Source organism: Plasmodium brasilianum, chromosome 1 (assembly GCF_023973825.1).
Source record: "Plasmodium brasilianum strain Bolivian I chromosome 1, whole genome shotgun sequence".
Taxonomy (NCBI): Eukaryota; Apicomplexa; class Aconoidasida; order Haemosporida; family Plasmodiidae; genus Plasmodium; species Plasmodium brasilianum.
Window position 1 is genome coordinate 302,794 of NC_090114.1, and position 27,361 is coordinate 330,154.

The 27,361-nt window shown below is 24.4% G+C and overlaps 7 protein-coding genes across 7 annotated transcripts; 4 read left to right on the forward strand and 3 right to left on the reverse strand.

Moving 5' to 3' along the window:
• Nucleotides 1-1,500: 1,500 nt before the first annotated feature.
• MKS88_000408 (chitinase) lies at nt 1,501-3,459 on the forward strand (the record flags this gene model as incomplete). The annotated part of the gene is made up of 1 exon (XM_067215100.1): nt 1,501-3,459. The coding sequence occupies one exon, from the start codon at nt 1,501-1,503 to the stop codon at nt 3,457-3,459; it is 1,959 nt and encodes a 652-aa protein (XP_067075648.1).
• An 884-nt stretch (nt 3,460-4,343) lies between these two features.
• Nucleotides 4,344-4,846, reverse strand: MKS88_000409 (uncharacterized protein; the record flags this gene model as incomplete). The annotated part of the gene is made up of 2 exons (XM_067215111.1): nt 4,344-4,442; nt 4,610-4,846. The coding sequence occupies 2 exons, from the start codon at nt 4,844-4,846 to the stop codon at nt 4,344-4,346; spliced, it is 336 nt and encodes a 111-aa protein (XP_067075649.1).
• A 5,518-nt stretch (nt 4,847-10,364) lies between these two features.
• On the reverse strand, nt 10,365-11,486 carry MKS88_000410 (centrin; the record flags this gene model as incomplete). Its single annotated transcript, XM_067215122.1, has 4 exons — nt 10,365-10,405; nt 10,525-10,626; nt 11,155-11,263; nt 11,412-11,486. 4 exons carry the CDS (start codon nt 11,484-11,486, stop codon nt 10,365-10,367), a joined length of 327 nt encoding a protein of 108 aa, XP_067075650.1.
• A 1,512-nt stretch (nt 11,487-12,998) lies between these two features.
• MKS88_000411 (uncharacterized protein) lies at nt 12,999-18,299 on the forward strand (the record flags this gene model as incomplete). The annotated part of the gene is made up of 1 exon (XM_067215133.1): nt 12,999-18,299. One exon carries the CDS (start codon nt 12,999-13,001, stop codon nt 18,297-18,299), a length of 5,301 nt encoding a protein of 1,766 aa, XP_067075651.1.
• A 1,182-nt stretch (nt 18,300-19,481) lies between these two features.
• Nucleotides 19,482-20,015, forward strand: MKS88_000412 (cytosolic iron-sulfur assembly component 2; the record flags this gene model as incomplete). The annotated part of the gene is made up of 1 exon (XM_067215144.1): nt 19,482-20,015. One exon carries the CDS (start codon nt 19,482-19,484, stop codon nt 20,013-20,015), a length of 534 nt encoding a protein of 177 aa, XP_067075652.1.
• Nucleotides 20,016-21,165: 1,150 nt separating this feature from the next.
• Nucleotides 21,166-24,912, reverse strand: MKS88_000413 (uncharacterized protein; the record flags this gene model as incomplete). The annotated part of the gene is made up of 1 exon (XM_067215155.1): nt 21,166-24,912. One exon carries the CDS (start codon nt 24,910-24,912, stop codon nt 21,166-21,168), a length of 3,747 nt encoding a protein of 1,248 aa, XP_067075653.1.
• Nucleotides 24,913-26,368: 1,456 nt separating this feature from the next.
• MKS88_000414 (uncharacterized protein) lies at nt 26,369-26,797 on the forward strand (the record flags this gene model as incomplete). Its single annotated transcript, XM_067215166.1, has 1 exon — nt 26,369-26,797. One exon carries the CDS (start codon nt 26,369-26,371, stop codon nt 26,795-26,797), a length of 429 nt encoding a protein of 142 aa, XP_067075654.1.
• Between the last annotated feature and the right edge of the window lie 564 nt (nt 26,798-27,361).

Consider the following 27,361-nt stretch of genomic DNA (forward strand, 5'->3'; position numbering starts at 1 on the left):
AACATTTTTTACTGTGTATCTAGGTTTTTCAAATATAAACATTTTAAACAGGATAAAAATTAAAAATATATATGTATAATATATGATTACAGAAGTACAAATCACAATGTATTTTGCCAATTGATTATAAAAATACTTTATTCATTATAAACTTTTTATATAACACATATTTATATATAAAGACATATAGATAGTATTTTTCTTTATTCGCTTACTCACGTATCTATTTTTACATATAAACGTTTTCTTCTATATACATATGTATGCCATTCTTTTATTCACACGTTTTTTTATTTGTTTTTTGACCTATACCATTTCTATATTTACATACATATATATTTATTTATTTAATCTTATTTGTATATATCATTTTTCCTTTGATGAATAGATTATGATTTACTATGATTATGCAGAGTAAAGGAACCCTGAACATTAATTTACACTAATTGTGCTACTACAAAACATTGGTTAATAACATTTTTATTAAAGGTTTCTAACGTTCTTTTAATTTTTAAAGTGTGTAAAATTTTTTACTAAATTGTTATATATTTTTTATATAAAATAAATGATTTGTAGAATGAGGTGATACTTATTTAGTTCAAAAAAAAAAAAAAAAAAAAAAGTTAGAAATTTTATTTGTTAAACAATATTTAATAATAACTATATGTGCTTAAGAATATTTTTATAATTTAAACATAAAGGTATCCTTAAAATATTATTTTATTTTTTTGTTAAACGCAACTTTTCTTTAAATTGCTCGAACGATCAATCACAATTTACATTGAAACGCTTTTTTCATAATAAGTGAACTCAAGGAGAAATATTTGTACACTAGAAAAGTAAGTATAAAAAGGATTGTTCTAATGGATCACTAACATATATGAGAGAATTATATCACATATTTAGTTTTTTTAAATAAAAATTTACATAAATGTAAACAATTTTTTTTTTTTTTTTTTTTGGACAGGTGTATAAATTTTATTTAGCTATATAGCCAGGTGACAACAGCTATATATTTTTTATATACACATTTATACAGCTTTTTTTTTTTTTTTTTTTTTCATTTATAGTTATTTGTAATATATTGGTACCTATTCTATATTTTGTATCCTAAATAGCCATTCTTACACAATTTTTTTATTTTTTACAGCTAAATATTACATCGCAATAAAAAAAAAAAATTTTTTTCTTTATTGTTGCTGGTTGCATAAACAGATCCTTATCAATCTTATTGTTTTTAAATTCCTATTCTTAATCTCATTTTTAAATTTATTTTTATTTTTTTATATATTTTATTTTTTAAATTTTAATTATATTTTATTTCTTATTTAGTATTCATTTCTTCTTTTTTTTTTTTATGTCTTTAATTTTTTTTTTCCTGTTTTTATATTTTCCTATTTTTAGTTAATTTTTTCCGTAATATTTTTTTTTTGTATGTTATATTAATATCTTAACATTTTCATTTCTTTTATTATCATCAACTTGTTACTTTTTGAAAAGATGAATTTTTACTTGTCACTATTTTTTATTCTGTCTTCGTTGCTGTATTATACATATGCTATAGGTCTTAAGGGTAGCAGTAGCAAAAATAATGCATTGAATACGGTTTGGAATGGTAAAAATAAAAAAGACCTATTAAATGGACGTAAATCTTCGTCATATATAAAATCACACCGTCATAATCCTAAAGAGTTTGAATGTGAATGCAAATGTAAATGCAGTAATGACACCGAAGGAAACTGCTCCGAAGGATGTCATGGACATGGACCTGAGGGAGGAATTGAAACAGGAGGAAACGAAACAGAAGGGGGAAACGAAACAGAAGGTGGAAACGAAACAGAAGGTGGAAACGAAACAGAAGGTGGAAACGAAACAGAAGGTGGAAACGAAACAGAAGGTGGAAACGAAACGGAGGGAGGGCAAGGAACAGAAGGTGGACCTACAACAGGTGGAAGCCATGGTAGAAAACCTCCAAGAGAAATTTTAGAGGAATATAAAAAAAGAAAACAAGGTTTAATAGCCGGGTATTACGGCTCATGGAATAGTCAAGGTGATAGAGCAAAACACATGACTGATTCCAATCCAATGGTGTCCATACTTTACATTGCTTTTGCTCGTATAGATATTCTTTATGATGTGAATAGGCCATTTAATGGGAAACAAAAGTTCTTATTAAGAAAACACGGTTTAGAATATGAAACTTATGCAGTGATGCTTAATGAAATGAGACGTATAAGGAAAGCTCGCCCAGATATTATTTTACTTTTATCATTAGGAGGAGAAACATATATGATAGACATTAAAAAAGATATTGAATATGTAGACAGTATAGCAAAGTTTGTAAGTGACTTTGATTTAGACGGTGTAGATATTGATTGGGAACCACATGGTAGTTTTAACAATTTAAATGAGTTAGAGTATTCCAATTATTATATAAAATTAGTTAACTTAATAAGAAGTAATATTCCAAAAGAAAAATTACTTTCTATATCTGGATCATCAAATGCAGCATTATCATGTGTATCAGTTGGTGAAACATTCTGTAAAGACGAAGGATCAACATATAATACTAAATATTTATCTGAGCAAATGGGCAAAAATGAAGAATTATACAAAGCAGCAACTATGTTATCTTCAGGAACTTTCGTTAATATCTTTAACACAGCAAAGGACAATATCGATCTTGTATTTATTCAAACATATAATTTAGACACAACAAATCCAAGTATTATGCTAGATATGTATTTATCCCATCTATATTTTGGATTAAAATACGATATCACAGTTTTATTAGGCTTTTCTTTGGAGCATAATAGAGGTGGATTCAGCCCAGATAATAAAGAATTAGTAGAATTAGTAGCAAAAAGAATACATGATGAAAATCATAAGCATAACAGAGCGGACGGAGCAGGAATATGGCACTTATTTTTGAAAGAACAATTACCAAATGCAACATATGACATAGAAACATTCATTACAAATTTCTGGAAACATTTAAATCCTGATGTTCACCCTCCAAAGGATGTAGAAATAACACAAAATCCAGATGATTGTAGTACTATAGATGAATACATTTCAGGACTTGTTATACCTAAAGCAGGAGAATATTACAAACACAATGGAGCTATATGGAAAACTGCATACTATTCAACTAATGCACCTGGTGTTGATAGATATGAATGGGTTTTGGTCAAAACCTGCTATGAAAAAACATGCAATGGTAAAGCAACTCATTATTATAACACGAATTATGATAATGGATCTATTGTTATTTGGAAAGGAGAACCATACACTATTAAATGGTGGCAATCAGGACCTCCCGAAGGTGCAGCCTTAGAGGCATATGAAAAAATGGATGCTTCTGAATGCCCAGGATTAGAAGAATGGAACAAAAAATACCCTCATAAGTCAATTGAAGAAGATGTCCCATATGAACAAGAACAAGACGTATCTATATAAACGCAAATTAACTGCAACAATTATGAGCTATTTGCACAGGAAAGAAGTATATACCCACATCATGCACATGTGCATACATTAACATATATATATCCCAAACTAATTTATCGAATACTCCTAGGAAAAGAAAGAAGACTAAACTATATGAGAATCTTAAAATTAAAAGTGATTACAGTTATTTTAGCATAGAATATATATATACGTTTCTATAAAAGTTCTACAACTTTTAAAGAATCAAAAACAGGAATAGAGTAATGTTCTCAGGAGTACGCTATATATGAACAATGAACATGTTCCATAATAATTTGTAATTTTCTTTTCTTTTTTTTTTGTTGTATTAATTTTTAAGTTAACTAATTTTACTTCTTTTTGCCTTTTATTACACCATATTATATTATACATTTTTGTTTTGTTTTGTTTTTTTTTTGTACGTATTAAATTGAAGGAAAAAATGTAAAATAAAAAAAATAATACAATAATATAAACTCATTATTACAGAACCATCCAATAAAAAAATACATATCTATATGTAAATTCGTATACGTCTATATTTTTATACGTAGATATACACAAATTTCTTTAAAACAATAGGAGAAACTATAAATCCAAAATATCCTGCTCTCTCATTGCATAAAATAGATTAAAGAATAAATATATGAACAATAGAATAATACGTACAAGCAAACGTTTTTCTGTGTTATCGAAAAGATATAATACATATTCCATAAATTTGCTCTTCTACCTCTAAATCTTTGTAATTTTTGTATATTTCTTATTAATAAAAAACAAATATACATATATATATGTATGGGAAACGAAAAATAAATGCAAGTCCTTTTATACTGTGTAGAATATGGTATTTACAAAATATATATTTTCTAAATTTATATTAAACAACGATGCCTTTTATCTTTGTTATATTCTTGCGCACCAGCCAAGAGTCCAAACTTGGTCCTTTTTCTTTTTTTATGTTTTATAGTATTCTATAGAAGAAATAAAAAGTAACATTTTTATAAAAAAATCCCCTTTTTATAATTTATTATAATTCCTTTAAAATTATGTATATATGTGTACATAAATAAATAAATACATATATATATATATATATATATCCGAAAAAATATTCATATAAATGGAATCTTTATATTACCATCATTTGAACATGTATACCAAACATGTTAAGTAAAAAAAATATTAACATTAATAACAGTAACATGATAAATATAATATAGATCATAAAAAATAAGTAATTAGCCTTAGTATTAGGAGATAATGTAGTATCATTATGACAAGATTTTATAATGCTTTGTAAGTCCTTGTTATCTATTAATAATTCACGAAGTTCTGCAACAGGTGATAAATTTGTATTTAAATTTATCTTTTCCATTATAACTATCCAAATATAAAATTATAAATAATTACTCTTATTTTGTTTCTTCAATATTGTGTATATTATATACTCTTTTAATGAGAACATGCTTATATAATTCAATAAAAAAAAAAAAAATGGTAATGATAATTAAGATCTGGCAAGCACGTTCTAATATAGTTGTCCAATGGGAGCAAGACTAAATTGCTAAAAAGATACTTCAAGAAATTGTATGTATCTTTTAAATTCGAGAATATAAATAAATATATATGTATTTATTTGATCTTTTTACACTCAACGATTGCGTAATGTCGAATGTATTACTATGCTGATGAATCTAATACATCATATATCAAACACAAAAATACGCATATTTCTTTTTTTTTTTTGTTTCCTCTTTCATTATTTCTTTTAAAAAAATGGTACAACTAAACTATTTTAAAAATTATTATGATTATTTAACTATTCTTTTTAAAATGCACAACCATCCAAAGAATAAGAATTGTTCTATAAATCTGCAAAGAAAAAAAGTAAAGAAATATTCTTAAAAATTATAAAAAGCCTTATTACAACACTTAATTTAATAAAATTTTAATTTATTTTACGCATATAAAATAAATAAATTAAAAAATAAGAAAAAATTTAAACATGTTTTGTGTTATTATCTTTTTGTAATTGTTGTCTTTTATTTAAAAATTTTATTCTCTTCTATTAAAAATTTTTTTTTTTCATACTTTATACATATAAATAGAGAAAAAGAATAAAATAAAACTACATAATCAAAAATCCATTTAAGCGATTTTTTTATTAATTCTGCTCTTGTAAATATTATAGTGTAGCTAAAAATAAATATAAAAGAACCAGCAATTAAATCTTTTAATTTACTTCTGTTATGGTGTTCTAAGCATCTTTAATAAACTATTTAATGTTATTTTATTTTAAATTTTTATATTTTTTATAATTTTTACAGAAAAAAAAAATAATAAAATAAAATATATTTTTTTTTAGTAGAAAACAAAATATATATATATATATATCCTTTTGTAACCACGTTAATGTATTGTTAATATTTGTTTGACTATTTCTGTTTAAATATTTTTACACATTAATGTGGTATCTCCATTTTTTTTCCTTTTTCGAATAAGAATTCTTTAATATCATAAAATGATACCTTATTAAAAATAAAAAAATTTACCTGTTCTACACATAATAGAGTGCTTTTTGTTTTGTTTTGTTTTTTTTTTTTTTTGTGGCATTTATATAAAGATTTTACATGTTCTGGATTCAAACTTTATAAATATGTTAAAGGGGGTGAAATGAAAAGGGGGAAAATTTTTTTTTTTAATACATTATTTGAATTATATTTTTTATTCTTACTGTACTATTTAAGGTTATATCATTGACTTCTGAACTATTCATACTTGTGCTTTACTTTTTGTATACATAATTCTTTTTTATTATGACTTTTCTCGCAGCTTGTAATTTTAATTAATGGGATGATAGACCATTAAAAAAAGCAAAAATACATTTATTATAAAAGGAGAATTTTTTTTGAATTGCGTCTCAGGTAAAAGAAGACCATTAAATATCAAAAAAAAAAAAAAAAAAATCGAGAAACCAAGAGACACAGCCAGATAATATAATACAACGTATTCATTTAAACGTAGGACACAAACATGATTCTTTTTGAAGTTATATAAAAACTTTAAATACACAATAAAATTTAAATGGTTATATTTTTAAGTTGTTCCCTAGAATCATTTAATTACGTTGAAGTTACAGTATTACGTAAGTATTTTTTCATTTTATTTTTTTTAATTTTCTTTTCTTTTTGGGTGAACATGTTTTGTATTCCTCTTAGACTTTGCATACATGCTTCAGTCTAATATTTTCCCCATCTACAAGTGTAATTATAATAAATCATTTTTTAAATATCCTTTTTTTTTTAATTATTATTAAAAATATTATATTTATGGATATATATATATTTTAATTTCAAAGCTTTTGAATTTTCAAAATATAAAAGATGCTAGTACAAAGTATTTTTTTTAAAGTATTTATTTAAAAAATTCCTTCGCAGCTTATGCATTTTTTGTTCTACCTAAATTTATGATACAAATCTATATATATTATTGTAATGATATCATAAAACAGGAATACAAATAAAACACTAAAGTAGTACATATGAATGATGAAGCATTACAATGGAGTAACCCATTTGAGGAGCATATAAAATATCATACGTTACCCAAAAAATCATACATGTATATATATATTACTTCTAGAAATACTTGAAACAATGATGATAATTGAAAATGTGTGTAATACGCAATACAAATAGTAACATGGGCATCTTTGGTAACAATTAGTACATTCATCCAAATATATGTATATGTATGTACATACATGTTTGCATAAACACGCATAGCAAATCCGAGGCGTATACTGCTTTTATGAGGTAAATGAAAAATTATAATTATACATATTGGCTAGGAAATAAATGGAAAAACAAATATGAAATCGTAATTTATTTCCCATTCAATTTTACAGAAACTATTTTACAGTGGAAAACAAATGTGAACTGCGGGAAAACAAAGATATAATCAAAAAACCTTAAAAGGAGTAACATATTAACATCAGTGAAAAAAAAAAATAAAATAATTTCCACACATATTATAAAAAAAAAAGTAGAGAAAAAAGATCATTTTTTAGAACTTCATAAAATTAAATTATTTTTTATTATAGTTCGTACTACTGAAGTATTATTTTTATTAGCTGAGAGCTCTGAAAGAATATGTTAAAACGAATTTTGAGCTTTTTTCAAAAAGATAAAAAAAATTAATAAAACATTTTCCAACTTGACTTATTGTTTATTATTCGTTAATACTAATTTAGTTTCATAATTTCAAAAATGATGAATAAATAATATATTAATCTCCTGAAGTAATTCATACGTAAAAAAAATTCTGAAAATATTGTGTATGGATAATTTTTAATAAAACGCAGCATATACAGAATATTATGAAAAGAAAAAAAAATAGAAAGCGCAGCAGCAAATTTTTTCTTAAGTGTTTTTTTTTTTTTTTTGTATCTTAATGCGAAGAAAATCGAAGGAATTAATCATCAATTTTAAATGTTTTAATTTAATTTCATGTAAAATTGTTTACACATACATTTATAAAAATCAAAATGTTCTGTTAGCTAAGAGTATATATATAAACACGGGAAACTATTAACGTGCCTTATCCTTAGAGTAAAGGATTTTCTTTTAAGTTTCATATGTATATATAAATATTATAAACATAATTTATAAGAGGTATGATGCTTAATCTTTTATTTTAAAAATAAGAATTTTTTAATTTTTTTTACAATATTTATGGTATTTATTTTATAAATAATATTAGTGATAAATATATATAAGAAATAATAGAAATATTTTATAATGTGTTGTTCATATTATATATATTCTTTTAGATATATATATTAATATTAAATAATTTACTATTTACTGTTTGTTTACATAAATATAATGGTGAATGGTGATTCAATATTTATAAATGAAACTTATTTTTAATTTTACTTCTTAATGTTGGACGACCGGGGTATCGATCCCCGTACCTCTCGCATGCTAAGCGAGCGCTCTACCACTTGAGCTAGCCGCCCTTAATCATTAAAAAGTGAATGAAAAATTAAAATGAAGATAATAAACGTCTTAAAATATATATGTATTAATTCCAATCTTTCATTATAATTTTTCTTACTTTTTTTATGTAAACCTTGTAAACCTTGTAAACCTTGTAAACCTTGTAAACCTTGAATTATCATCATAAAACATTCCATTAACAACAGTGTTTTTACCATTTTTTTTTTGTAAAGAAATTAATCTTCAAATTTTTACATGTAAAAAAAATAAAAATATAAATAAAAGGTGAAATTTTCATTTATATATTTTTTTTTTATTTAAATTTTGATGTGTTGACAAATACACTTAAAAATAATTAACTTTTTTTTTTTTTTTAAATTAATATTAAATCAATTTGGAATATGTAAGTATAACAATTTGTAAAAAAAATTTCCCTAGAGTAAAAATATTATTTTTAATATATATATATACTTTTACATAGAAAAGAAAGTATACCGATGATAGCTCAGTTGGTAGAGCGGCAGACTGTAGTTGTAATGGTTATCTGTTGGTCACCGGTTCGATTCCGGTTCATCGGAAAATTTTTTAAACTTAAAAATAAATACTGTTGCTGTTCACTATTATTATTTTTTAAGTATATACAAATTATATATATATATATTATAATATTACAATATGAAAATTATTTTCTATTTTTTAAAATATACCATCTTAATATTCTTCACACTTTTACATGTTTTCCGCTATATAATCATATAAATCTCACAAAATTTGAAACCATATTTTACTACATTTAGATACGAAGTTAAAATTCATTTAATATTTAAAAATTTTTTAAATAAAAAACTTGAAACAAAGAAAAAAGTATCATTAAATTACGTTTAAACATTTTTTTTTTCTTTGTAATAGCGAATCATAACAATCAGTATACTGTTTACCCCCCATTTTAAAAATTTTTCACAGAATTTCATAATATCGAAATTTTCACTTAGAAAAATTAATATTTTAATGTACAATACGTAATTAACTCAGTAAGATTACAATTATGCTTTATAAAGAAAAAAAAAAATTTTTTTCGCAGAAGAAAGGACAAATATTTTTTTATTAAATAAAATAAATATATATTTTTTAGTATATATAGAACAATCTGCACTACTGTCCTTGGTATGTTACAGTTACAGGAACATGGTATTAAGCCCTCACGAACTACTTTACTCTTACGTATTATTTTTATTCTCATATATTTAATACAGAGAAGGTTATGAATTTTGAGAGTTCCTATTAATAAAAATTTTTTCAGCACATCTTTCTTTATAGTAAATAAAGTTTAGTGCATTAAACTATGGTGGGTTTTCATTTTTAGAACGCAAAAGTGGGTATTCATATATATATACATAATGACAACAACACATATGCTTATATATGATAATATGTGCGCTTACTGCTTTTATGCCACATTCAATTAGTTAAAAGCATAAAAAATTAACTTAATTTTTTTGCTTTACTTTAGTACAAAAGTTTTCCTTCATCTTTTTATAAAAAAAAAAAATATATAAGTTTATAATATAAAGAATTATTAAGAAAAATAAAATAATAATATATCCACATTACAAAACCCTTTTAAAAATAAATTTTTTCTCCCACTCTTTTTCAAAAATAAGAAAAGTTTATTATTTATATAGTAAAGATTTAATGAAAACACAATTATTTTGTGTATATATACAAACAAGTTTATATATGTGCATGATCTAATAATTTGAAAAAAACACTAAGTTATCTAACACAATTCTACATAGAACTATACCCTTTAAACGATAGTTTTAATATCCATACCATTTCCAAAATGTATTAAGCTTCATTATTGGGGGACTTTTATATTATGATCACACTGTTTTAGTTTGAGCTTATAAATATCATATATTCTTTAAGTGAAACTAAAATAAGAAAAGAATAAATATTTGAGCATAATAAATCATTTAACTAATGTATAAAAATTTTTAGTAAAAATAATATATCCGCATAAATGTAAAAGGATAAAAAACGCCTTCCTTACTTGTTCCCGAAGAATTAGAATCTACCTCAGTAAAGAAATTAACAAAGTCTGATTTTTTCATATTTTTTAAGACTCTCAAAATTTCTTCTGCGTCAATTAAGCCTTGCAAAAAAAAAAAAAAGAAAAAAAAAAGAATAAAGAATACAGAATATAGAATAAAGATTACAGAATACATAGCACACAATATAGAATAAAGAATAAGGAAAATAAAATAAGACAAAACAAAGTAAAATAAAACAAATAACAACGAAATACATAATAGCAAATCAGTACACATGTATGCATACATAGCATAAATCAAAATAATATATTTTAGCACGTAATTTTTAACAAACAAGGTAATACATTTATTATATATAATTGTAGGTTTCTTTTTTCGTAAATTATATGCTAAAAAGAAATAAAAACATTTTAATATCTTTTAAAAGTTTATTGCCATATTTTCTTTTTCTCATTTTACAGAACAAATATTAATTCCGCTTTAACGGGTTACATTCTAACAGTCGCTAGTATGTTTATATGTACATATATATATATATATATATATAAGCATTTACAAATATGTGTATATATTTAATAATTTCCAAAAAATCGTGAATTTAGTTTATATATTTATATAAAATAACATACCATCTCTATTTAAATCATATTCAGCAAATTCCTTAATAATGTCTTCCTTCTCCCCCTCTGAAATATCAGGAGGCGCTTGATTACCAACATCCGTCCCCTTGCTGCTTTTCTGATTTAACAAAAATCAAATGTTAAGACTTAAACATGTTTATGAATGGTATATATATATATATACATATATACATACATTTAACTTTGCGCATAGTTTCTGCCCAATATATATATTTGTACTAAATAAATACGTATTTTTTTTTTACATGAGATTTTAATTTATCCCAAAATATTACAAACAGGAATACTAACAAAACTAGCTTCCATAAGGGTGATCTCATATTATATCGCAAATTATGGTATTTAAAAAAAAAATATATATCAGTAAAGAAAACGTGATCAGGGATTAATGGATAATATTCTTATAAAATATTTTTTAAAAAAATAAAAACAGGGATTTCTTTTTAATGTCACGTTATATATGTATAAACATTATTTTTCAATTGAGTTTCTTTTTATAATTATTTTTATTCTGGTTCTAAAAATTCAATTTAAAACTACGAACCGTTCATGCTGAAATATAAAAAAAAAAAAAAAAATAAATAATCATATACACATTCACTTGTAATTCGTATTTACAAGTATTTTATCGTGATATATATATATATTCTCCTAATAGGAGGAAATATCTAAGGCTATGTATATATAATAATAAACGTATGCTTAATTTTTCTTTTTATTTTTCCTTAAATATATGTACTGTAACCATACTCCTGACTTTGCAACATGATGGTTTTTACATGGGGAAAAAATAAAATATTCAATAAATCTTAAAAAAAAAAGAAATATCCATAAATATGTTCTTAAAATAATCCTTTTGTCTCATTGCGCTTATTAGAATTATGTGTGTATGCGGGCATGAACATATATATATATGTATACGTAACACGCGCCCAACACCCAAAATTAATAAAACAGCATTATAGCACCAAGGACCAACAGAACTACGGACAAACTTAAAAAAGTCTAAACTAAACTAGAAATAATTATGACATTATCACATGAAGTAATTAAGAAAAAATACTGATTTAAAAGATATTGTATCTTTTAAAAAATATATATAGAATTTTATTTTGTTTTTCATATACGAAAGTAAATGTATGTAATACATGTTTACTTACATTAGCATGTAAATTTGTATATGCATATGCATGTATATTTGGGTATATGTGTAAGATTTTTTAATTTTTAAAAAGAATATTCTTTTCTAGTTTATGTTTTCTCTTATACATTTCTTACAAATATATACAAAAAAAAAAAAAAAAAAAAAAAAATCTTTATTCTTTGTAAATTTTTTTTTTAATTTTTCAAAACGAGTGTATTTTCATTTATTATTCCATCAACATCAAAATTTAAAAAAAAATAACTTTTACGCATAAGAAGTACAGTATATTATTTCTTTCTAATTTTAAGTAAAATTGAGCAAAACTGAGGGAAGCAAATGAACAATCGTAGAAACATTTGAACTTCCAAGTAGAAACATAATTTTCTTTTTATTCTCCTTTTTTCTTTAATTGCTTTTCCACCTTTAGTAAAGCAACGAAAGATTAAACGTAAAAAGAATTGTACACATAACGCTTCTTATAATTCATTCATATATTTATTATTTTTTATCTCGCTTGTGTTGTTTTATTTACCAAATGTAATGTCAATTTAAGTGTTACATTATGGTCTTCCTATTTCGCTTTTCTTTTTTGTAAAAAAAAAAAAAATGAATAATATAAGCAAAATGCAACAATAATATAATTATATGTAAAAAAAAAAAAAAAAAAAAAACAACAAAAAAAAAAAAGATGGACAATAAAGAAACCCCATATGACCAAATTTTAATTTTTGACACTAGTAGCATAAATAACCTTACAGGGAATGAAATTTATTTTTATTCAAATTATGATGCATCAACATACAATGAGGGCAATTTATGTCAATTACACGAAGAACATATAAACGATAGTAGTAGCACATCGCCCATTTTAGACATAAAGAACGAAAATGATAAAAATAAAAAAATTATATTAAACCAAAATAGGGACGAAGGAGAGGTTAAAAGGAATAAATTATGTAAATTAATGAGAAAAAGTCAGGGTCATGTAAATAATTATTTCATTTCAGAAAACACAAATAAACAATATACCTATGAAGAAAGAGAAAAATTCGTTTTTGAACATGAATTTGAAAAAGTTAATAATGTTTACAATGTAGAAGAAATTATGAAAATAATAAATAATTTAAATTCCATAAGAAAAGAAATAGAAACGGCAATATATAAAAAAATGGAAAAAAAATATAAAGATTTTATTTTCAATACAAGTAAAATTAAAGATATAGAAAATTATATTAGTAATATTAAAGATTTATTAGTAGAAAATATAAACGAATTAAAAATGCTACAAGACAAGAAATACAAAGAAAGTTTAAACATTATAGATCTTGTTACAAAAAAAAAAAAGTCTCAAAAAATTAATTTAATAATTTTAATTATATATATCATATCTATATATGATAAATTAATTTTTAAAAATATTTTAAAAAGAGATTATGAATATGCAACTGTAATATATTATGAGTTGTTCAGTTTTATAAATAATAATGTCACATTGTTACACAACATTAAATGCATATGTAATTTAAAGGAAAAAATGTTTTCGGAATATTTTAATAGATTAAAACAAAAAAATCAAGCAAACTTTGTTGAATTTTTATTTGCAGACAATTCAAAAAAAAACTTGGAAACTCAACTGGAAAAATCGTTCAAAATTTATTACCTACTTTTTAAATCAAAACCTTTTAATTTTATTGAGAATTTGTTGGCCTATGTCTATCAGTGTTTTCAAAAAATTTCAAAGCAGGTCATTTTTTCATTTGTAATAGTGAGTGAAAGGAGGGACAGAGAACAAGAGATGGAAACAAAAAAGAAACGAGAAAAGTCAGAACAGAGGGAAGAAAAAAGGGAACCCCTGAAAGAGGAACATATCGAAGAAGTGAAATATTCCCAAAAAGGGGAGAAACAAACAGAAGAAAGTTTATTTCTTCCTAACGATAATCGAATAATAATTGAAAATAATGAATACATACAAACCTTGCTTCCTCATAAAAATGCAGACTTAAATAAACACGTAGTAGATTACACAGGTAATATGAAAATTACAGACACAGAACAACATCATATGGAAAATTTGGAAAGCCCTCTTTTTTCAACAAAAGTTAGTATAAATGATATGCTCATAAATACCTATGAAAATTCATATGATTTAAATAAAGAGAAAAAAAAGGATAAAACTTCTTTATCAGATACGAATAAAACAACTGGCACGTATGAAAACAGAGAAAACCAACTTCAAGAAGACAATTTTTTATTTATTCCACTAAATGAGTTAGTACAAAAATTAAAAGAAAAAGATAGTTTAATTTCTCTTCTTAAAATTTATGAAATTGTAATTGATATTTTGAATAAGTATAATTTCATCATCATTTATTTATTAAATTGTCATAAAAACTATGTGTTGAAGTTTCTTTCAAAGGAAGATGCAAAAGAATCAAGACAACATAAGCAAAAAAAAAAAAAAGATTTCTTGATTGATCATGTTAACGAATTATGTGTAGATCGTAATAATAAAAAAAAATTCCAACAAAAAAGTATGCACATTGATAAAAATAAATGTAAGGGTACTGGTAAAATGGAGGGTAATAACCCGGAAGGTAAGAAGGCAGAGGAGGTCCACTCCGAAGATAAAAAGTCAGAAGGTGGATTGTTGGAAGATAAAACAATAAATGATGACCATGATGACAACTTGAGCTTGCAGAAATTATTCGATATTTGTAAGAACAAAAAGGACCGCTCCATTTTTTCTAAATTTTACGAGATAAAAGAGTGTTACGATTTGCCCATCATAACATATTTCATGAAAAATCTGAATGAGGAAAATTTCACCTCATCAGAAAATTGTTTAAATATTAAAGAAAAGGTAGAAACTTACCTAAGAGATAAAAGTTCGAAATATGAACAATGTGAGGAATATATAAAATTTGCCAGGGGAAATGCGAAGAAACTGATAAACGCCAAAAGTAAGTTTATAAAAAATATAGAAAAAGTAATTAAAACAATTATTGAGCATATTCGATTTGAAAATTTTAGTTTTAATGACTTATTTACATATATAGTTATTACTATTATGTTCTGTGTGAATTCTTTTCTCTTTGAGAATAATTGCTCGAACAACCTCATATACAATTTGACCAAGGATGAATTAAGAAGAGAAGAGCCAAAAGGAAAAGACGATAATGAAAGATGTGAACAATTTGAGGAAGAAAAAATTGCAAATATGGAGGACAAGAAATATGTAAATGATAAAGAAAATAAAAATTTGAATGACAAGTTGGACATCCGTCATGGTCTGCATGTAAATCAAGAGGAGGAAAAACTTTTGGAAGTAGAGGCAGAATATCCTATGATGGTTCAAAGGAGAAAAAAAGGGAAAGCTCATCCTAGGGTAAATTTAAATTTTAACGAAAAAGTAAAAAAAGAAAGTGCAACCAAATTGATCGTACATAACGGTGTTAATCCTGGGGGTGTAATAAATAACAATGTAATAAATGGCGGAAAAAGCGAAGAAAGATTGCACATAAATTCATATGTTACCAATAAAGAACGAGACGATAAATGTCAACAGCAGAATGATAAACACAAATTGAACGTAGAAGACATATGCAAAGAATATTTTCTCAAAAAATATAAAGAAGTTAAAACATTTGGAAAGGAGGAAAAGATTCATTATTTTCAAAATTTGCTAAAAAATAACATAATTTATGAAGAAATAGAAAGAAAAGTTAAAAATAATTTTTCAAATTTTTTTTACCAAAATAGTAAAAAATTAAATGATATTATCAACAAGGACAGTTGGTCACGTGTACCTGTAAAGATAAATCATTGCCTTTTTAAAAAAAGGCTTCATTTTTTCAATATTATATCCTTCTATAAGAAAGAGTTTAATGCTTATTTAAATATACCTTTCTCACAAAACCCGTTAATCAATTTTAATTTTAAAAAGTTAGAGGAAGAATTATATTCAGATAAGGACTTAAGTGAACCTGAAGATTTACACATGAGCTCATATTTAGGTAAGAAAAAAAAAATAAAGAAAAGTAACTTCACCCCTATTACTCTTATTGCTAGTTGTGACATGAAAGAGATGGAAAAAAACACGTACAACCATTGTGACAGTGAAATATGTAAAAAGTCCAATGTGAATAAAACAAAAAATAAGGTATACAGATTCGAAAATTTTGAAATTGTTAACTTTGACCTTGTTGTATCAAATTCTAGCATTATGTTAACGTCAATACTACACAACTATTTCACTATTAAAGAATTATTACCCAACATAAAAGAAGAAATAAACGATTATATTTTCAAAATAATTGATATTTACATATATATATTATGTTTCTACTTCTTGAAGAGAGAAACTATTGAAGAGCTTGTAATTGACCTTCGTAGATGCAGTAGTAGACTTGGAATAAATAAAACTTTTTTTATCATAAAAAAGCGAGAAAAATATATGCAATTATATAATTTTTTAATTTTCTATAATAAGGAAATTATAAAATATTCTGATAAGTACCATTTTTTATATGTAGATAAAAGCCTACCTAATTCTTCCCAAACTAAATATAATGTAGGAAATTTTAATAACAATCTTAAAGATAAAAACAACCCGCATTTTCTTTTGAGAAATTTTCATAAAATATATAGTTCCGTTTCACTCAATGGTCTATCAGAAAAAATTATATCAGTCGAATCGTTGTATTCCTTAATATGGAAATTAAAAGAGAATGTAATAAACACAGGGGATGTTTCAAAAATGGAAGAAGAAAATGAGAAAAATGATACCATTAAGCACAGACAAATAAAAAATACAGTTAACAGTAAAGCATATATAAAACAGCAAAGTGGCATTAGTACTAAAACATGTAGTGGAAAACAAGGAAACGAAGAGGACATCTTTCTCATGTTCTTAGATCAAAAATTACGTATCGTTGATGAACTTCGTATTTTGACCTACTGTGATTCGTTATATGAAATTATAGATAGTAATAATTATATCAACGAAATATCAAATCTGATTAATGTTGCTTATGGTAATAAAAAAGACAAAACGGAATTAATACTCGACGACGATTCAAACATAAAAAAGAATGACCTCAGAAAAAATCTTAATCAGTACATAGATTTATATATAAATATATTGAACGATGCCAAAAGGAAATTACTCTTTTGTTGTGAAAGTGTTGCATCAATTGTCATTCATTATTTGTTATGGAATTTAATAAACTACATTTTTAACTTAAATAATATTGAAATTATACATAAAATAGAAAGTGCAATTATGCCTATAATTACTTGTAAAAATAAGAAGCAAAAAAATTATGCTACTTATATATCAGAAAAAGTACATAAAAATCTTGTTACAAATAGCTGTCATGTGGGTACAATGGGGAAAGAAATTAAGGAGATATCCCAAAAAAAAGCCAATAACAATTTAGTACAGCCTAATAGCATTTCAAAAGGTTTAAGAACTAACCTTGTAAGTAATGACAAAGTAATTTCAAACGAAATGAATTCATATGACGGAGAAAATGATGATGATGATACAAGTTCCTATTTGATAAATACATTGAAATTTTATTTTTCAAAAATTTCCAACTTAATAATTCAAAATATAATAAATTTGGAAAACGAAATAGAACAATATGAGAAGAATAACAACAACATACAAAATACAATTTATATGAGCTTTTATAAAGATTTAAAAAATTGTAATAGCAAAAGGTACGAATTTTACTATATATTTTTATCAAAAGGAACTACGTATTATGATCAATATTTAGATTTACATTTTTGTAACGTAGAAGAACTTGATCGTTTAATAAAAAGCTCTAACTACGATTTTTTCCAATTTAAACATATACATTCTATTATTTTAAAATATGAACATTTTAAAATGGTCCCTAATAGATACGCTGACCGTTATGAAATAGACATCTGTAGAAGCATGGATGGAAAAATAAAATCGCGCCTCGTGTCTGGGGAGTGATGAATTTTCCACGTGGCCATGCATGTACATGTATACGAATGCGCTTATACATGTGTGTTTGTACATATGTACGTACACAGTTGTTTTTATACTTATGTGCATATACTTTTGTGCTTATTCATATGGTCTTATATGCGTTTACTTTTATGCATATCTGCTTAATATGCAAATATATGCTCCCTAAACGCATTCTGCACACTCTACAAGAATGTAAATTTGTACATGTTTCCTTCCGTACGAGGCCTTATTTTATGTTTTACTTTTTTTATGATTCATTTATAGGGGCAAAAAATGTTCCATTCTTCATATATACGAAGGTGCATTTAAACAATGAGCTCTTTTATGTACACTTCCTATTTACTGAAATTTATATGGAAGCGGTATATTTTACCCTGTAATATAAAATTTCGTTATTTCGTTATTTCGTTATTTCGTTACTTCGTTACTTCGTTACTTCGTTACTTCGTTATTTCGTTACTTCGTTACTTCGTTACTTCGTTATTTCGTTAATTCATTATCGCATTATTTAATCATTTTTTAATATTTTTATTTTATTTTATTTTTAACATTTGGCACAAATATTAACCTTCGTTTTTTTTTTTTTATGTTGATTGAAATTTATACGTTATATTTTTTAAAAAGAAAATTTATTTTTTTTCTTTTTATATTTTTCACTTTAAACTTACTTTTTTTAACTATTGTTTTTTTACAAAACATTAATAGTAAAGGATACCTTGAGCATATTTATATAATATATTTTTTTTTTTTTTATTATAATCTGCATTATTTTAACTTCAAAGTATGAAGCAGTATAGTAAAAAAGTAGCTTAAAATAAAAGACACTTTTCCAGAAATGATGAATGAAAAGATATGAAAATTATGAAAATTTTATTTGCTTATTTAAATGATACAAAAATTATGTGAACCTTGTAATATATGAAAAAGGAATAAATAATACCTGGCACGTGGTATACAAGAAGCATCACATTTATGACACATGAATATATACATATATATATATATATATACGTTTGTATATATATGTTTGCGTACATGTACACATAACATATATATGTATGCATGTATTGTAAGTAAAACGTGTAACATGTAACTTACAGAACATCCACCCCAAAGTTTTGCCCACTGAGTAACACATTTTCTTTCCCACTCTCCAAGGGTAAAATGAATAATAACATACCTGAGAATGAAAACCCTGTTCTCTACAACTCAAATGAAGAGGAAAGATATATATTCTTAAACGAACAGACAATAAAAGAGAGCTTATACAATGTAAGCGATTTATGTGATTTAAATTATGAAGAAGATAAAATAAACGTAGATGATATTTTTGATTTGTTAAGAGATATAAAAGACCCTGAATATTCTTATACATTAGAAAATTTGAAAATAATTGAAAAGAAAAATATTTATATAAATCTTGAAGAAAAAATGATTACTGTGTATTTTACTCCAACAATACCAAATTGTTCACTAGCTACACTCATTGGTTTAATGATAAGCATAAAATTACAATATTCTCTATCGAATAATTTCAAAACAAATATTTACATATACCCAGGTTCTCACAATTCGGAGCACTCCATAAATAAACAACTAAATGACAAAGAGAGAATAGCAGCGGCAATAGAAAATTCGCACTTATTTAATGTTATAAAGAATAGCATTACATACAATTACCCAGTCATTAATTTTTGAGTATTCTTTGTGGGGAAAAAAAGAATCATGTATGTGAAGAAATAAGAAAAAGGAACAAAGATAAATTAAGCATAAATAACAGCCCTTATCCCTATAAGTTTGCAGCTCCAAACCTAAAAAATAAAACATTAAAAATAGGAACATTCAAGAAGTAGTAATTTTTACGAATTTTGAATAAACTGAAGCACTATTATTTTGTTACAGAAAGAAAAAAAAATTGTCTTTATTTCATTAGTAAACTTCTTCATCATTTATGTTAACATATTTTTATTTTAATCTGTTTACTTTTTGCTTAAACAAAACATGGATCATCTTTACCTGCTCTACTAATGAGATACAAATTATTTAAATTTTTGCCCCCATAAAAAGACAAGTAAATTTTAGCAAAATTGTGCACAAAATGATTTACGTGCCCAAGTTAGGAAAAATTAAAAAAATAATAATGAAATAAAATAATAATAATAATAATAATAATAATAATAATAATAATAATAATAATAATAATAATAATAATAATAATAATAATAATAATAATAATAATAATAATAATAATAATGATAATAAAAGCAAAAGTATGGTGAATCCTTTAAATAAAAGTTCATATATTTATTAAAATAAATATGCTAATGACAACTATGAAAATGTATTCAAAAAAGTGGATATTTCAAAAAGTCAGAAGGTTCATTAATTTCTAATAACCCTTAACAAATCATACTTGATAAAAATGTAAAAAATGAGAAAAAATAAACGAACTCAATGGAGCATTGAAATAAACCTATAATATGGTGCAGTGAAATAATCCAATAAAATAATGCCGCGAAATAAACTAATAAAATGAAACAGTAAAATGAAGCGGTAAAATGAAGCGGTAAAATAAAGCAATTTAATAAAATAATTAAATGAAGCAATAAAACAGTAAAATATAAAGATCATGTGATATCTATATATAAATACATACCTCACATTGCGCACAACGCACAGGTTTATTTATTCAATCCTTTCGCATAATAAAATGAAATAACATAAAACAGGTGGAAGAACTTATTCCTATTTAACGTCAATGCACGATGCATGTAAAGTGAAGCTTAAAAAGTAAAGAAGAAAGCATGAATGAAAGAAAGTAATGAATATAATATGACACAATTTACATTTAAATTGAAAAATTTATTATATTCTTGTAATATAAATAATATATTGGGCTACTTGTGAATAAGTGCACAGTATTAGAGTTGTCCACAATGAACAAATCATTTTCCTGCGTCTCGTCTTTTTCTTCAAATTTTAAATTTGTGTAATGAAACAAATTTTCTCTTATTTGTAAAAATTTATTACTTTTTTTTTTTCCGTTTTTTCCTGTATCTTCCCATTTTTTCTCTACAGATGCATCTAAATTGAAATTCAAGAAATTTTCTTTTGAAAAGTCATAATTTGAGTCGTAAAAAAAATATTTTGGACAATTTTTATAATATCCCGTGTATAACATTGGAAAGAGACAAGATGGGTGCTTTAAATTCTGAATACATATTTTATTTTTTACAAATATATTTAAATAAATTATAAAATATTTCCATATATCATCATCTATATTTTTATGCTTCGGTTGAATGTTTTCAATAAAATCAAATTCATTGTCTTCTTCAATTACTTCAATATTTGAATCTATCAATTCAAAGTCAGATATAAAAAAACTCCAGTTATTTAAATGTTTATTTTTTAAAATTAATATATAATTCCCTACATTTGACAAAGCTACTAACATATCATAACATTTTACCCATTTTATTTGTTTAAACCCTTTATGTGCAGAAATGTTCACCTTAACGGCATTTTGTAAATCCATCATTTTTAAGTCATAAATATATAATGTGTATATTCCTGATTTTAAAGATACAACTAATAAGCTGGAGTGATAAATGTCTTCACTAAAACAACATAACTCATGTATTTCTTTTTGAATAGGATTATGAATTGTGTGATATAAACATATTTGATCAATACGACTGTAAATAAATGTTTTCTCTTTCTCGTTTTCTTTTTTTTCGGATTCAATTAATGAAGAATTGTCTCCCATTTTGTTCGACGTACTATTTGTATCGGCAGAGATTGGAACCCCTTTACTACTATTTCCTCTTTCATTCTCATTTATTAAAGAATTTTCAACACTATATTTGTAATTAATTTTGTACAAAAAAACTTTCTCTTGTGTTCTAACACATAAAATGTTTCCCTTCTCTCTTATAACAATTTCTAAAGGTGCTACTATTCCCAAATATATTTTAAATAAAAATTTTAATTCTATTTTTTTTTCAAACAATTTTTTTGTTTTGACAGTTCTAAAGAAATTATTATATACCTTATATACTTCATCTTTTATAATTTTTATTTTTTCACATGCGATATTATTTGTGAACAGGTTCATCTTACTACTTTCATTTTCTTCTATAATAGCACCTTCTTTTATATAATGTAACTCGAACGCAAGTATATAAGAATACGTACCCACAAATACATAGTGACTGTTCTTGTCTACATTCCTATATTTATTCACATTTTTAAGCGTATTTTTATTTCTTAGTAAATCACATGGAAATTTAAAATAGTTGTTTTTATCCTTTCCAGAATAGTCAAAGATGTAGTGGTTATTTTCCTTTTTAAAGTGTTCTCTCCTATATACTATTTTTTGTTCTTCTGCTACGTCTTTTTGTTTTTCTTCTTTTCCTTCTAGTTTTTCTTCTCCCTCCAAAATGCATATTTTTTTCTCAGCATTCTCTCTCAAAAGGTTATCTAAATTGTCGTATATATTTAGCGCAGTTGGTAATTCTTTAAACCTCCTTTTGCATCCTTTCTTATAAAAACATATAGGAAAAAACCCATTCACTATTTTTTTTAAGTATTTTCTATTTTTTTCATAATTTTCGTAATATTTCGTCAAATCGGAAATTTCTTCGTTTTTCCTTTCTCCAATATTTTCATCCTTATCTTTTGCCTCATTGCATGAGCTATCCTTCTCATCAACGTTATCTGAATGAATGCTTAATAAGCAACTACTTTGGTTGATATGACCATCTGTGGTATTTAAAATTTTTATATTATCTTCTATCGTCTCAACGTTTCCCACACCACTGATCATATACTTGCGTTCCTTTTGATTTACACATCTTCCTTGATTATTGACTAAGTTTTTTAAAAATCCTTTCAAATATTTTTTCTTAATTTTTGTTTTACTCTTTGTATATACCGTATCCTTCTTCACATGCGCACACCTTTCTCTTGCGCTTTCTTGAAATGTAATATTCATATGTTCAACAGAAATTAGGGGAAACGTTTGATTTATATCAACAATATAATCATTCATATATTCTTTATTTAACTCATTTATATGCTCACCTATTTGTTCTATATATATTCTTGACACATATGGAATTTGCTCCTTTAAACATAAAATCAAATCTATTATATAAACAGTTTTTTTTTCATCGTTATCTATATAATTTTTTTTTTTTAAACTTATACACTTAACTTCACACATTTCAAAATTTCTAATTTTCTTAAAATTTAAACTTTCATACAATTTATAAAATTTTTTTAAAATGTGTAAATGTCCTCTTTCTCCTGCAGCATCCCCAATACATAGGTGCGTAATATCCACTTCTTTGCCCATATCAAAATAATCGGACTTTTCCTTACATTTAGTCATATCTATATCCGAATTGGGGGTCACTGAATGTATAGCATAATTATTTAAAGCATTATTAATGACCCTTTCTGATCGTTTATATTCATTTGTTTTATATAAAAAATAAAAATACTCGGAAAAGAAACAAGGAAAAAATAACTTGTCCGATATAATTGTTTCAATTCCAATACACAAATATAATAAATCAATATACACTATTCTAGTAATAGGGTATTTGCATATTTTATATATGTGCAAATATCTTTTTGATATACATAGTAAATACTCATCATTTTTTATAAACTGTACTTTTTTAATATATATATTTTCATCTTCCAATTTTTCTTCTGAATTTTTCTTATTGCTACAGTCATTATTTTTACTTTTTGAACAATTTGTATTATCTTGATTTTTGTTTAAACTTTTCTGAGGGTGTCTAGAACGTTTCTTTACTTTCTTCATCTTTTGTCCTTTTAATGAAAATTGCTTTCTTTTATTATTTCTTCTTTCAAAATCATTATTAAAAGGAGAGATATTTCCTGTAAACAACTTCTCAGAATATTCGTTTTGCAAGTTATCTGTCATGTTTGCAGTAGCACAATTTTTATCATATTCGTTTTTATTTTTTAAGTCTTCTACACAATTTTTGCTTTGCTTATACTGTGCATATTTGTTTTCATCCCAATGACCATCATTGTTAGCATCTTCGTTATTGTTGACTTCTTCCTCATTATTATCATTTTCATCATAGTTCACATGTTCATCATTATTAGTATTTTCACCACTGTTCGCATCTTCGTTATTATTATCATTTCCGTCTTTTTGATCATATTCAATATCGTTATGGTTCATGCCATTCTGATTCCCACTAAAGTTTCCTTCATTTTTATCATCCCCAATTTTATTACTATATTGGCTATAACCATTATTTATTCCATTTAAGTCAAAGGAATTTATATTTACTTCTTCGAAAACGTCTTTTTTCAGATGTTTGTATTTTTCTTGTTCATTAGAATAGCAATATTGTACTAACAAAGTACCAGTTAAAATGTGGAAAAAATAAAGAGATGTTTTAGAGGAAGCTACCAGCAGATTTCCACTTGAATTTATATCAAAACATAAAAATCCTTCATTATCATAATTTTCTAATTTGTAAAATACATCCTGTAATATACTTTTTTTTATTTGTCTATTATAAAGATGACTTATACAAATATCCATCATATAACTACGATACCATTTTTTTCTTTCCTTCTTTTCCTCCTTTTTTGTTTTTATTCCCCTCTTTTTCCTATATAATAATTCATTTGATATAGACTTTTTCCCCCTCAAATATTTATATTTTAATAAGTATATTCCTATTTTGTTTTTATTACATAAAAATACGCCCTTTTCTTTTTATTATTACAGTATATAAAAACAGTAGTGTTACGTGTATTAATCTTTAAGTATCATTTAAAATGTTAAAAAACGATAAAAAAAAAAATTTCAGTGTTACAAGTTTACGAATACTGTTACTATATTATCACTGAAATTAACAAACAACAAATGGATTTATGCACATTTGTATATTTAACCAGGTGGAATAAAAAAATTTTAAGAAAAATTAAAATTAAAATAAAAAGAAGTGTTTTCCAAAATGGAACTTTATTTCTTTATTTCTTCCTTCCTTCCTTTATTTATTTTTTTTTTTTTTTTTTCAATTCTTTGTTTTCACCTTGTTAAATTTGAAAAGTTGTTACCTCTCAAAAGCGTATAACTCATTTAAAAATTTTCAATTTTTAAAGAACAGTTGCATTATTACACTTCAATAAAAATACCCTAATTTGTGTTACCTTAAAAAGCACTACATTTTTACATTTTGTTTTTTTATTTCTTCTATTTTATGTGTATACCTCTTTACAAAATAAAAAAACAAAAAGCAGTTATAATAGAATCAAATTATCTACAAAAATTATGAATTATATACATATATATATATACAGAAATATACTCACAAATCGTATGCAATGTAATATACACAGATGTATTCACTTGTGCTTAAATAATAATACCCAAATATAAGAATAGCACATATATGTTTTTTTCGCCATAAAAATATTGCCACTTTATTCATATATTACTTTCACAGTGCACATTTTTTGTTTTTTTCTTTTAACTTAAAAAAAAAAAAAAATGAAAGAAAGAAATAAAGAATTTATAATGTTTTTATTGTTTTTTGTACAAATTTTTTTTAATTAACTAGAGGTAAACTCAAACCAATTTAACCTTCTCTATTTGCTTTCAACATTTTTTCATTTTTTGCATTATCCTTTTTTTTTATTAAATTCACATTCCTGAAAATCATAACTAAATAAAAAATTTTAATGTCTTTTTAATTCTTTATTTTTTTAAATGAAAAGTAAAGGAGCCATTTTTTTATTTTTATATCAAAAAAGAATTTAACCAGAATAGTAAAAAAAAATAATAATAATAAAAAATAAGGCAGTTTTTCTTTTATATGCACAAAAATGTTTTATTATGAAATCATATTTTTTTTTTTTTACATATATACATAAGTATATTTATAAGTACATAAATATTTATATATATATTTATATATATGTGGCATCATCTTAAAAAAAAAAAACCCTTACCACATTTAAAGTAAATGTAAGATTTTATTTTATTGAAGAAAATGTTAATTGTTAAAAGGAATTTCTCAAGATTTATAAATAACAATACAACAAAAAAAAGCGTAAGAAAAAATTTTCATAAAAATTTAACGCAGAATAAATATACATCAAATGACAACATTGCGAATCAACAAAATGATAATAAGGTAGCAAAAGTAGGTGGTGGGTTACTCAATACCTTCTATGAAAGTTTTATATATGGTTGTGGATTTTTTTTAAGTAACAGATTATTAGATCAAATATTCGGACCGCGCTCATACGATACCTTTAATAATAATACGGATAATTACGCAAATGAAAATGCAAACAGTTATGTTAATGACAATATGAATAGCTACCCCAATGAAAATCTTAATAACAGTGACCCAACAATTAATGATAATGATTTTCAACAGGACATAGGTCTTGATGATGATACATTTGAGTTCTGAAGGGAAAATAAAAAATAAGGAAGTGACGAGCAGTCATTGCAGGGATAATAAGGAAGCGGTGGAGATGTAGCCATGAAAATTTGAGCATTTCTAAAAATTAATTAAATAAATGAGTTATGAAAAAGGAAATTAAGTGTTCACATGCGAATATATATATACTAGTATGTACATTAATTACAAATTAAAGACCTTCAATAGCCATATGAATTTAATACGTTGTCACCTTTTTTTTTTTCTTAATTTTGGTACCATTTCTAATAGTTAACTATTTAAATAGAAATGTTCCCATAAAATATTTGATCGTGTAGAATAGAACATTCCCAGATGTGTATATAACGAACTTAATTCTTTATCTTATAGGTTTATATTCCCCTACTTTTGCATTCTTTTTAAATATGTTTAAATAAAATTTCTTGTAAGCATATTTATTTCGTAAAAAGGGAAGAAAAATATTACGCGTTTAATTAAATTCTGTCCGAAAGAGACTTTTCATCTATCGCATTTGACAATTTTTTTTTTTTTTTCATTATTACACTTGTTTAATTTATATTTTTTAAACCCCCC